The sequence below is a fragment of the Crinia signifera genome, chromosome 4 (genome assembly GCF_055691185.1).
Source record: "Crinia signifera chromosome 4, ASM5569118v1, whole genome shotgun sequence".
NCBI classification, from domain to species: domain Eukaryota; kingdom Metazoa; phylum Chordata; class Amphibia; order Anura; family Myobatrachidae; genus Crinia; species Crinia signifera.
Window position 1 is genome coordinate 107,727,747 of NC_139220.1, and position 13,797 is coordinate 107,741,543.

Here is a 13,797-nt window from a genome sequence, read left to right on the forward strand (position 1 = left end):
TTTGTACAGACTACAAACTGTGTATCTCCAAATAAAATGAGCACACATTTTTGGGGACCTTAAGCCTACCTTCTATCAGGAAGGAGAAGAAGACATCTTAACATATAAAAAATACCATAATTCACTTTTTCCTGAAGCATATGAAAACCCCTCAAGATTTTACTGACCGCTTAACGATCTCCGTGTATCCTGGAGCGTCTTTGTCCTTCACTGGGGTCATGAATGGTCCTGCAAATCTGCAATGAAATTAACACATAAATGTGGTTTATTTATTTTGCCAGTGCACACATATTCCACAGCGCTTTATAGAGAATATTTGCTCATTCACATCATCCCCTGCCCCAGTGGAGCTTTCAATCTATATATTATATACATACATACATATGCTAATTAGCCTACCAGTATATTTTTCGACTATAGGTGGAAACCAGAGTACACAGATTAAACCCACGCAAGCACAGGGAGAATATACAAACTCCGCATAGTAAGGGCCATAATGGAAATTGAAACCATAACAGTGCTATGAGCATTACCAAAAATGATTGTGTAAATATATAAATTGCTATCTGTTCCTGATTCAACACTTAATTTAATCAGTTAAAAAGAAAGATATTCATTATTTACTAAGTATGGCTCATTGCCTGAATTCCTTGCAACTCAGTAGAGTCACTGCTAACATTTGGTGGATCTTATCTCTGTATTGCTAATACCCCAAAATATGTTTGGGAAACTAAGAAATGTGTAAGACTGAGAGGTCGTTGGGACTCCACATTGCAAATCATGGTCTTCCAGCATCCAATACACCAAAAACTGTGATCGAAACAATTGAAGATTGGCAATTGAAAGCAAAGATAGCCCCTTGTGCAAAGTTATCTAGCCATGTGAGTGCATGATAGATTACTTATTTCCTTTCAAATTAAGGGCCAAATTCATACCTCCCAACATGACCCATTTCAGGAGGGACACCATGCTCTATGCCTGGACCTCCCCTTTAAAGTATGATTGTCATCACCTGTGTTGAACAGGTTTATTGATAAGAAAGGTGTTTCAACACAGATGAGGGCAATCAATTACCAGGAAAGTCCAGGAACAGAGCATTCTGTCCCTTCTGGAGAGGGTCATGTTGGGAGGTATGCAAATTCAATTAGTCTCAAAGTTAGAATTACCCACAATGCAGTGACAAGAGCTATTCAATTATAGCCTACTACAGGAATGGGGAACCTTCGGCCCTCCACCTGTTGCTGAACTACACATCCCAGCATGCCCTGCAACAGTTGTAGCATGACCACATAGCAAAACTGTAACATGGCATGCTGGGATGTTTAGTTCCACAACAGCTGGGGGGCCGAAGGTTCCCCATCCCTGGCCTACTGTAACCCATGGTATAAACAAATGGATTCTCTGAGATTTGAATCTCGCGCTATCTGCAGCCTGGGATTTGGTTGGTAACGTATGAATCACCTTTCATACACAGTTAACATATAGTAGAAAAAGAAAATACCAACTTTAATCCTGGGCGCTGACTGTAGCAATCCCCACAATTTTTCCCTTCATTCAAGATATTAACCGGAAATGAAAACAGAGAAAAACAAGGGACACACAATAGCGTAATACTGTTTTTGTTAAAAAACACAACAAATTATATAGTGCTTTTAGATGTTCAGACTCGTACCCTCTAGAGTGGTCTGCTATAGTAGGCAGACACAAGCGCTCATCTGGGGGCGGTAACGTCACCGAGTCGTCATCCAATGCATCCAAATGAATTCAAATGTACATGCAAAAGAAGGTTTAAAAGCTGGTATAGTGTAATACCGCTTTATTTTATTCGACACATACAAAAGTAAAAACAATGGTGTAAATCATCAGCCTCTCACCGAATGGAATGGTCTACAAGATATTGCAGACAAACAGGCACAGATCTATCTATCTGTGCCTGTTTGTCTGCAATATCTTGTAGACCATTCCATTCGGTGAGAGGCTGATGATTTACACCATTGTTTTTACTTTTGTATGTGTCGAATAAAATAAAGCGGTATTACACTATACCAGCTTTTAAACCTTCTTTTGCATGTACATTTGAATTCATTTGGATGCATTGGATGACGACTCGGTGACGTTACCGCCCCCAGATGAGCGCTTGTGTCTGCCTTCTTTTGCATGTACATTTGAATTCATTTGGATGCATTGGATGACGACTCGGTGACGTTACCGCCCCCAGATGAGCGCTTGTGTCTGCCTACTATAGCAGACCACTCTAGAGGGTACGAGTCTGAACATCTAAAAGCACTATATAATTTGTTGTGTTTTTTAACAAAAACAGTATTACGCTATTGTGTGTCCCTTGTTTTTCTCTGTTTTCATTTCCGGTTAATATCTTGAATGAAGGGAAAAATTGTGGGGATTGCTACAGTCAGCGCCCAGGATTAAAGTTGGTATTTTCTTTTTGTAACCCATGGTAATCCGGCAGGCTGCAATATATCTGTTCACCTTCTCCTGAGGCTCAAACAGAAACCTATGTTACGTTGGGTTTCTCCCCTTATAGTGGGCCTCCTTGAACAGTTAACTCAGAGCTCTGGGTTTAGATGTGTCCTCAATACACCACGCAGGGGCAGATACCTAGCGTGACTAAGCTGACATGTCCTGTGCAACTTCTTTAGTGGTGGGCATCTTTTTTTTTTTTTGCTGACAATGTGTATTATTTATATCACTATGTAAATAAGACACACAAGCAAACTCTGCTGATTAAAATCATCTATGGATTAACATGTTAGCCACAGATTTACTGTGCAATAAAAATAACTAACTGAATAGCTTTAGGTAAAGAAATACGACACCACAACACTTTTCCTTGCGCAGTAAGGTAACAAGGCTAATTAAATCCGGCCCTAGATCTTGATGGGGCGTCAATTATTGTGAGTGCTGCCACCCCATTGAAATATTTTAATAAACTAATTGTCCATTTTAATTTAAGGACATAGCCATATTAATTTAATTTGTGGAGTGCTATCATAGTTATTAAGGTGCCCATACACGTTACAATTATTGTACACAATATCGCATCTCGTCGCATCTCGGTTTTGCGATGAGATGAGATCTAGTACAAACAGTATGTGCAGCACCTACTTTTTGTACTAGATCTCATCTCATCGCAAAACCGAGATGCGATATTGTATACAATAATTGTAACGTGTATGGGCACCTTAAGAGCTGTCATTGCAGCAGGCCCCATTCTATCATGGCTTTCTATGTAGAAGTAGACGTTCTTACAGTCAAGCACATTTTTATTGGTGGTGATGTAAAGACAATACTGTGCTTTTAATTGAAATTGGGTCTACTGGAATGTTGAGTAAATAATGCTTCTCAATCCTTGTGTACTCATGACAAACCTGTGAGAAGCAATCAGTTTCCAGACAGCTGTAAGCATCTTCTTGATGGTGATTTTGTCTTGATGGTATTTTCTAGTGTGAAAAATCAGTCTGAAAAAAGTAGAGACACATATGACTACATATACACTTTAAAATATGTATTGATATAGTGGGCTCTCTGGATACATTTGAGATTGATATCTCTGTTTGGATAGGTCTTGGCAGTTTGAAGTTCCAATGCACTGAAGCAAATCCCAGGTGAACTTACCATCTAATCAAGTTCCCACTTTCACTTACTACAGTGTACTGGAGTTCCAAGGTGTCCTGTCCATGCAGTAAAGCCTGCTTTGTGATAATGGAAATAATGTACCATAACCGAGGGAAAAGGAGAAGCTGTATAAAACTCCTCTTAACATTGTCAACCACTCACACTTCAAGCAGTGATGGGCTTATGCGTGTAATGTTGTCAGTCTTAACGCAAATGGAGACTTCACTCTTAGTTTGTATCACTGAAGAACTGAGATCAAGGCCTGATTCACCAAGCTGTGATGGATAATCACTGGTCAACAGTTGAGGGTCAACACATTGTTCTATTTTCACCTCCTCATACAAGTCCTGAAAGATAAATTATGATTCTAATTATTATGAAGAAGGATTATTCTATATTTGTGTAAGCACATACTCAGGTTGCAGACAGAGATGGTTTTGGCCAGGCATGTCCAAACTATGGCCTTCCAGCTGAAACTACACATCCCAGCATGCCTTGCCATAGTTTTAGCATTCCCTAATAGCAAAACTGAGGCAAGGCATGGTGGGACTTGTAGTTTCACAACAGCTGGAGGGCCATAGTTTGGGCATGCATGGTATAGGCACTTAGGGGCAGATGTATTAAGCCTGGAGAAGTGATTATTTAAAAGGTGATAACGCACCAGCCAATCAGCTCATAACTGGTATGTTACAGACAGGGTTTGTTGTCACCTTCCACTTTACCACTTCTCCAGGATTTATACATCTGTCCCTTATACCCCTTTCAAATTGCAATGCAAGGTTAGATGCAGGATCTCAATCTCGGTCCGGGTCCGCCGCTTTCACATCAAACCTGGGTTTCCCATTATACAGAGGGCGACCCGATTTATTCCTTTTTATAACTCAGGTCAAATTGCCGGGTTGGTCCATTCCGGTTATAAGCTTTGGTGCTTTCATTCCGCACCCCGACCCAGGTCAGCGCGTCACCAACCTGGCAACTACCCGGGGCCGAGGTGCAGTGTGTAAGGTGTATTAGGGAATGACCTGATATAAGTTTTAGAAATCTTGTACAAACTACTCCGGCCGTGAATTCGACAATCCATGGGCGTTTTCAACAAAACAGATTGAACTGGTTTTAAAGTAGGATTTGTTTTGTGGAATTCCGCCTTCAATGCTGTCAGAAACGACAGCATTGAATGTCCCTGTCGTAAAAAGCAGCGGGAATTGAATAAATACCGCCCTTAATCGCAATGTAATGTGATTAGGATTGATATATAACTCTTGTATATCTGTGTGTGAGTTTACAGACTCGGTCACACACACAATAAACAAGTTACTAAAGTATCCTTTATAAAACATGGTGCTTGTGAGTGTGTTTAAACTTTTAATTTAAAAGGACAAATGCTTTTATTAGCGGTGCCTTGCTAATATAAAATTGCTGTTAAATATTGGGTATAAACAAGGTCAAAAGCACTTACAACACAACGCTTTGTAAGTCAACCCCTATGGTTCTGCTTTTAGGGAACATGAATCATCAGTGATGGCTGCACAGCTAAATCTCTGCCCGAAACCTCTGTGCTGGTTGTCTGCAGTATCTGTGTAAAGCTGTAACTATTAGGAGCTCTCTGCTGTAGTAGAGAGAACTGAAAGTTGTCTCCAGACCTATTCTACATATTAGTTCATTTAATGAGCATTTTTATCATTTTAAAAATGAAACCTCCTGTGTCCACAATAATGCTTTAAAAAAATATCCATATGCCATGTCAGCTTGAGCCTCCTGCTCACAGTAATGTTTGCAAAGACACACTCCTTGGCCCTGATTCTGGTTCACTTGCAAAGGCAAATTCCTTCTCGAATGGACAAAACCATGTGCACTGCAGGTGGGGCAGATGTAACTTGTGCAGAGAGAATTAGATTTAGGCGAGTTATTTTGCTTCTGTGCAGGGAAACTATTGACTGCTTTTCTTTTACACTGCAATATAGATCTCACTTTGAAGTAAAACCCCACCCAAATCTATTTCTCTCTGCACAAGTTACATCTACCCCCCTGCAGTGCACATGGTTTTGTCAATTTGAGAAGGTTTTTACCTTTGCGAGTGAACCAGAATGAAGGGCCCTTCACTGTTCTTCTGCACCCTTATGTGAGAATTCCATTCCGGTAAAGCTTGTCTTTCACTTTTGTATGCCTCCCTGTACAGTGGTGATACCAACACCAAGCGAAGGATGGAGTGGTGTAAAACACAGACACTGAACTGTGGAGCAGCTGAAAACGTGTTCATTGGAGTGGCAGTAGGATGGGCAAGTTTGGATTTGGCGGATGCCCACAGAATGTTGCCAGCCTGTCTGCATTATGCCAACTGTGAAGGATAACAATTTGGGGCTTTTTTCAGTTTGGGCTGTGCCTCTTATCTCCATTAAAGGGCACTCTTAATGCTTCAGCATACCAATAATGTTGAACAATGTTATTTATTTCTTAACAGTTTCTTTTATAGCGCACACATATTCCGCAGCGCTTTACAAAGAATATTTGAACATTCACATCAGTCCCTGCCCCCCAATGGAGCTTACAATTTATTTTCCCTGCCACATGCACACTCATTCATTCTAGAGTTAATTTTTGTTAACAGCCGAATAACCTACCAGTATATTTTTGGAATGTGGCAGGAAACCAGAGAAACCCACGCAAGTACGAGGCGAATATACAAACTCCGCACAGTTAGAGCCATGGTGGGAATGAAACTCATGAGCTCGGTGCTGTGAGGCAGTAAAGCTAACCATTACACCATCCGTGCTGCCCCAATATGATATGCTTCCATCATTGTGGCAACAGTTTGGGAAGGCCCTTTTCTACTCCAACATGGGCACAAATTGCCACTGAAACACTCCAAAATCTTGTGGAAAGCCTTCCAAGAAGAGTGTAAACCGTTACATTGGGGCGATATATTGCTCAGTGTCTCCTTTTCATCAGCGACCAGAGATGGTTGCTGATGAAAGGAAACCTCTGCCGGAGGAGCCACAGAGGGAATCAGCTGGTCGCGGGAGCAAGGTCCTGCGACCAGCGATCATAAGGGGGCTAAAAACAGGAGCGCGCACCAGGCGATTTATCGCCGGTGCACACTCCAATCGCTGGCAATATGGTCGCTATATTGCCAGCGATTATAGCCCGTGTGTATGCACCTTTAGAGATGCAGACAGGGAATGGAATACAAAGTGATTACTTTTGGTGTCAGGAGTCTGGAACTACACTATATGGACAAAAATATTCAGACAGGCCATACTTAGCAATCATCACAGCTGTGTTGCTGTGTTAATGTGTTTGCCGCACCTGCAATGTGGGCACCCTCTTTGGATATCTATTCGAACCTTCCTCAAGCTCGAACAGAAATTGGAATCTGCAGGCTGACCGTTAAGCCTATGGTTAATCAATATTTATGCCTTAATTATCTTTATGGAAATGGAGGATCATATGCACTTCCGAAATAAAGTAACAAATAGTTAATTTTTAAATATGGCCACAAAAATGATATACCGTAGGCCAGTGGTTCCCAAATTCTGCCAACAAGGCACCTAACAGTACAGATTTTAAGCATATACAAGATCGAACACATATGGGTCATATTAGAATTTACAGTTACTAATTTAGAGATGTTATCTTTCAAACATCAAATATTAGGGTGCCTTCAGGACAGAATTTGGGAACCTCTGCTATAGGCAAATGAGGACAGTCCTATTAGCTTCAGCGATCAATCCACATACAGCCAGTCAGCAGCCAGAAGCTAATGCTGAAATGCTCATCAACATAAAGCTGGGCAGACACTTTTCCAATTCTCATCCAATCCGTTCTTCGGAGTACCAGTTGGTCAGACATTGGTAGACCTCTGGTTTCATCCGATCCTGGTTGCCTTGTCTAGTCAAATATTTTTAAACCTACTGAAACATCAGAATCGACCAAATCACACAAAGCGTGTTTGTTTCTGTGACTGGTTTGGGTTTGTTCGTGTTCTTCTTCCAATTCAGTATGTAGTGACACCCCCTTTTTCAGAAGTTTCAGTAGATGAACAGCAATATTGTACAGATGGGTGTGGATCGTATTATCGACCACACTTAGATCGACTGTCATTAGGTTGACACCGTTGGGTCGACATGCAACTAGGTCAACAGGGTTCTAGGTCAACATGGATGAAGGTCAACAGGTGTCTAGGTCGACATGGGTTTAGGTCGACATATGCGTTAGGTTGACAGGTCGCAAGGTCAACATGTATTTTTTTCCAGTTTTTACCCGAATGTCGACACAGTCGACATGGACACAGTTGGAAGTCAACCGCAGCCCCTTTGCATCGCTCGCTATGCTTCGGGCACAGTGCCTCGCTGCACTCAGCACACTATTTTATTCTCCCACCACGCCCTAGTGGATGGTAGGGCATGAAATACCACCTGACGACACGTCGGCTCAAAAAAACAGTGAAAAAAAAACATTTTGACCTAGACACCAGTTGACCTTCAACCATGATGACCTAAAACCCTGTCGACCCAACGATGACTACCTAATGACTGTCCACCTAAGTGTGGTCGATAATACGACCGTATCCCGTACAGACGTGTACATATAGATGTATGTTGTGTGTGAAAATTGGCAAACATTTTTATTCATCATATTGATTTTCAAAATATCGGCTAAAAATGCACATTTGTTATATGAAATTCAAATAAAAAATGTGTAAAAACACGTAAACACTACAGTTTACGTGTTTTTACGCAATTTTTATTTGAATTTATATAACAAATGTGCATTTTTAGCAGATATTTTGAAAATCACAGAGATATTGGCACTCAAAGGGTTAAACATAGTGCTATTGTACAATTGTACATGTTTGCTTGAAAGGCACAATGATACAAGAACCATAATTTTGGAGGGTATCAAATGAGGCATTATAAAACTCTGCAAAAAATAAATTTTTTTTTCCAATGTTTTTTTTTTTTTTTTTTCTATTCAGGCTATCCAATTAGATCTACCGCAATAAATAAATGAATAAATAAACAAACATTTTCTCACGAAAAACCCACCAGTTTAGGGAAACCTGTGTGTTTTTGTGGTCACAGCCCCATTTTTGTCCTTAAATGGGGATGCTTTCGAGGTTGGTTTGCTTACCTGATGCAGTTGAAACAAACTCGATAAGCCAGATTTCGTGCCAGCTTATAGGGGCTAACACACTCGGAATACAATTACCAATGATGAATCCCTGCGGATAATTGGGTGCCCACCTTAGAATGTGTTTTTTTTCAGTGCTGTATTTATTTACTTCTCTACATATTAAATACCTGATCTAGATCATGACAGATGCTCTGATCAACTGCAGTGAAATGTGCACTAGCAATGGACATACAAATTGCTTTTCCTCCTGAAACTGATATATTTCCATAACGAAGATGCATCTCCCCAAGTTCTTTGAAGCCACAGTAATCCTGAGCAAAGTTTGCACCAAATATCTCAGATGGAAAAGTTGTCTGCACTTTCTTTAAGTTCTGCTCTAAATGAGATTTCATCTGTAACAAACAAAAACATGAAATAGTTGTTTTTCACCTGCCTTATTTTATGCAATACATGTATGTCCTGAATTAAAAAGCCTAAATATGAACATTTAGGAAGCATTTACATTAGGTATAAAAGGTGATTTATGTTCTTTCCTGTTAAATCCCTTTCTTCGAGATCCGTAGGAGACACAGGGCTACGCTGGGTATAGGTGGTGTGGTCCAGGCAGGCACCAAACAGGTTACAACTTTTACTGCCTCCGGGAACCGGGCTCCTCCCCTCCTATACCCCGTCCCAGGCTACCAGTTTTTTGTAAACAAGCCAAAGGCAGGAACAAAGAAAGAAGGAAGAAAACTATAACACACAAGGCCACATGCAATCCACGGGCCTAACCTAACAGTATTAACGTATAAAATGCAATGAAACGCCTATAAGCAGGCGCGTCAGGGAGGGACCCGAGTGTCTCCTACGGATCTCGAAGAAAGGGATTTAACAGGTAAGAACATAAATCACCTTTTCTTCTTCGAGTCATTCGGAGATACAGGGCTACGCTGGGACGTCCTAAAGCAACATCTCATGGGTGGGGACGCGCTTGTCCAAAGGTAGAGTCCCACGAAGCGAAGGTATCAAACGCATAAAAGCGCAAAAAGGTATTTGGAGATGACCAAGTTGCCTCCCTGCACAGCTGTGAGCCCAAATCCCTTTCGGAACCGAAAGGCCCGAATCTAGATAAGCCTGACGGATAGTGGATCTGATTCACCGGGCCACCGTCTCAGCATATAGGACGAAGAGTGCATCTGATTTCTGAATGGTCTTGGTACGTTTCACGTAGATACGAAGGATCACGTCCAGGGAGGACTCCGTAGTTGTCTGATCCGAGGCTCGGAAAGCAGGGACCTCGATTTCCTGGTTGACGTGGAACCTAGAGACAACTTTAGGCAAATGAGAAGGGCGAGTTCGAAGAACTGCCCTGTCCGGATGGAAGACCAGATAAGGGGAACGCCATGAGAGCTAACAAGTCAGACACTCGCCAAGCCAAAGCGATGGCTAACAGAAAAATCATCTTCCAAGTGAGACACGGAAGATCGACCGAACGTAAAGGCTCGAACGGGGGGAGAATGCAGAGCTCTGAGAACCAGGGAAAAGGTCCCACGGAGCCACAAATGGAGGTTGGATTCGGATAACCCCCTGCAGGATGGTACGAACATCCGGCAGCAGAGCCAATCTTTTTTGGAACAGGACTGACAAAGCAGAGATCTGAACCTTTAGCGAAAAGACGTAAGTCGGCCTCCAAACCCATCTGGAGGAAGGACAGGACCTGCGATAGCCTATAAAGCATGGGATTAAGTCTTCTTGCCCTACACCAGGAAAAGAAGGCCCTCCAGATTCTATAATAGGCTCCCACTGAAGAAGGTCTACGTGCCCTAAACATAGTCTGGATTACTCGAGGGAAACCCTTTCGCTCGCAAGAGGGACGTTTCAAGAGCCACCCCGTCAAACGGAGACGGGGGAGATCTGGGTGCAGGCAGGGTCCCTGACTGATGAGATCTGTACGTAGAGGAAGACGGAATGGAGGTGACGCTGACATTCCCAGGAGGTCCGTGTGCCAGGGTCGCATGGGCTAATCTGGAGCTACGAGGAGCAAGGATCCTCCCTCTGCTTTGAATTTGAGGAGAACCCTGGGGAGGAAAGATATTGGGGGGGAACGCGTACATTCGGTGAATTGGCCAAGGCGCCATTAGGGTGTCTGTGAGACAGGCGCCCGGATCTTTAGTGCGTGCCCATATTTCTGGATCTTTCGGTTGTGGCGAGTCACCATAAAGTCTACTTCTGGAGTTCCCCACCTGTCTGCCATCAGGTTGAAGACCTCTTGGTGAAGAGACCATTCTCTGGCCTGGAGTGTCTTGCGGCTTAGGAAGTCTGTTTGCGTGTTCAGAACCCCCGGGATGAATATTGTCGATATGGTGTCTTTCCGCCCACCCGAAGATGCACCTCACTTCTGCCATGGCCCCCTGACTGCAAGTTCCTCCTTGGTGATTTATGTATGCTATGGCCGTAGCATTGTCCAATTGGACCTGAATCGGGTGACCTTGGAGTAATGGGAGGACCAGACAAAGAGCTCTGTACACCGCTCGCAGTTCCAACCGATTGATGGATATACTGCTCTCCCTCACAGTCCATAAACCCTGGAAAGATTTCTGACAGGTGACCACTCCCCTGCCGCGTAGACTGGCATCCGACGTCAGGAGTACTTACTCCTAGATACAGAAGGGGTGTCCCACCTGCAGGTTCCGTGAGAGTAGCCGCCATGTAAGGGACAGATGAACCCCCTGAGAGTACAATCCGCTGTGTCCTGATGTGGTGGTGTGACCCGTTCCACTGGGTCAGAAGCTCCCACTGAAGTGGACGGGAGTGGACCTGAGCATATTCCACCATTTCGAAAGTGGAAACCATCGAGCCCAGGACCCGCATACAGGCATGAATGGAGACCTTCTTGTGTCTGAGAAGGTCACGAATCCTGGCCTGGAGGGTCTGAAGCTTGTCCTCTGGCAGGAAAACCCTTTGTAGGTTGGAATTAAGGAAAGCACCCAGATGGACCATTCCCTGAGCTGGATGGAGGGCAAATTTGGACCAATTGATAATCCAGCCATGTCTCTGCAGGAGACACTGTCTGCTGTATGTGTTCCCGGAATACCTCTGGAGATTGAGCCAGCAGAAGGAGGTCGTCTAGGTAGGGAAGGATACTATTCCCCTGATGCCTGAGATCTGCTGCCATGACCACCATGATTTTCGTGAACACACGAGGTGCAGTTGAGAGACCAAAAGGCAGTGCCACAAACTGAAAGTGCTTGCCCAGTAGCGCAGGAACCTCTGATGGTCTTGATCAGTGGTAGCCAACCCTAGCCCTCGAGAGTTACCAACAGTTCACATTTTCCAGACAACCTAGCTGCTGCACAGCTGCACTCATTAATCACTGACACATTTTAAAAGATCCACAGATGGAGCTAATTAGCTCTCTTGTGATTCTGTGAGACCTGCAAAACATGCACTGTTGGTAGCTCTCGAGGACTAGGGTTGGCTACCCCAGGTCTAGATGAATGGGAACATTAAGGTAGGCATCCTGTATATCCAGGGATGGCAGAAAGTCTCCCAGTTCCAAGGCCAGAATGATGGAACGTAACCTTGAAACCCAGGGGAAACGATTTAGGGATTTGAGGTTGAGTATTGGCCGATACGCCCCACTGGGTTTCTGAACCAGGAATAGGCTGGCATAGTATCCTAGGCCCCGTTGTGCAGGGGGAACAGGGACTATGACTCTGGACTGTAGGAGGGACTGAATGAACTCCGTGAGGGCTTGTGCTTTGATAGGATCCCTGCGTAGAGGGATGGAAAAGCATTGAGGGGGGGGGGGGGGGATGGCGAAATGTGAGAGCATAACCTTGCATGACAACATCGTGGACCCAACCGTCTGTTGTTGTGTCCAGCCATGAGGCAGAAAATCTCAGCAGACGACCCCCCACTCAGGGGCCCCCCAGGTGGAGGTCCGCCCCATCAGGCAGCGAGCTTGACGGACTGTTTGGGCTCTGGACGACTGGTAGACCAGGATTGTTTCCCGCGTTACCTAGGAGGTTTGGAGGTCTGATACTGTGATCGGGGAAAAGGCTGTCCACGTGCCTTACCCTGTGGGCGAAAGGAACGGCAATTATCTTGTCCAATTCTATCCAAAGAGGATCGTTCCTGTAAAAGGCAACGCCTCTAGTGTTTTCTTAGAGTCCGCGTCCGGACACCAAGAACAAAGCCACAAGGCCCGTCTGGCAGAAATTGCAGAAGCAGAAATCTTTGAGGCCAGGACCCCTGCGTCCAAGGCTGCTTCTCCCAAATAAGAGGCAGCCTGTTGTACGTTACTTGCTAAGGGCAGCAATTCCTCTCGGGGGGTGCTGCTGGATAATCCCCTGACTAAGGAGTCCGCCCACTCCGTCAGAGCCTTAGCTACCCATGCTGAGGCCAAGGTGGGCCTGGTAATTGCACCGGCATGCGCATAAAGTACAGATTCCTACCTGTTAATATGCTTTCCTCTACTCCACCATGGCAGCCAACTCATGGGTTAAGTCCCGAAGGGTAGTACTCTGGAAGGAAACAAAAACGGAACACTGGCCCCTATATAAGCCACACCTCCTAAGGACTCAGTGTCTTGATTAAATAGCCAACATATACATAGTTACATCTCACTTAAACAGTTTTAACCACCAACAACCGGGCGGGATAATGCTGCCATGGTGGAGTAGAGGAAAGCATATTAACAGGTAGGAGAATCTGTACTTTCCTCTACCTCCCCATGGCAGCCAACTCATGGGTAATACCCAAGCAGTTACCACACTGGGTGGGCATAATAACAATAACGAAATAATAATAATAGGGGTTACATCACCTCACTTTAAACAACTGCGCTCAGCACCTTCCTACCAAACCGGGCATCTGCCGACGCCATTACATCCATTCTGTAATGCTTGGTGAAGGTATGTACTGAGGACCAGCATGCTGCCTTACACAATTCCTGAATTGACGCCGCCTCCTTTTCTGCCCAGGAGGCCGATACTGCTCTTGTTGAATGAGCCTTTAAGCCTACAGGTGGGGCTTGACCCCTAACTTTATATG

The 13,797-nt window shown here is 44.1% G+C and overlaps 1 protein-coding gene across 4 annotated transcripts in view; it reads right to left on the minus strand.

Moving 5' to 3' along the window:
• Nucleotides 1–13,797, minus strand: part of BRD8 (bromodomain containing 8) — a 66,046-nt gene that overhangs the window by 13,734 nt on the left and 38,515 nt on the right. For all 4 annotated transcript variants that reach the window (XM_083182162.1, XM_083182161.1, XM_083182160.1 and 1 more), the window contains 4 exons: nt 8,931–9,155; nt 3,796–3,980; nt 3,387–3,476; nt 168–236 (listed from right to left, as the gene is read on the minus strand). In XM_083182162.1, coding sequence (XP_083038288.1) covers nt 168–236; nt 3,387–3,476; nt 3,796–3,980; nt 8,931–9,155 — 569 coding nt within the window. The remainder of the gene's footprint in view (nt 1–167; nt 237–3,386; nt 3,477–3,795; nt 3,981–8,930; nt 9,156–13,797) is intronic.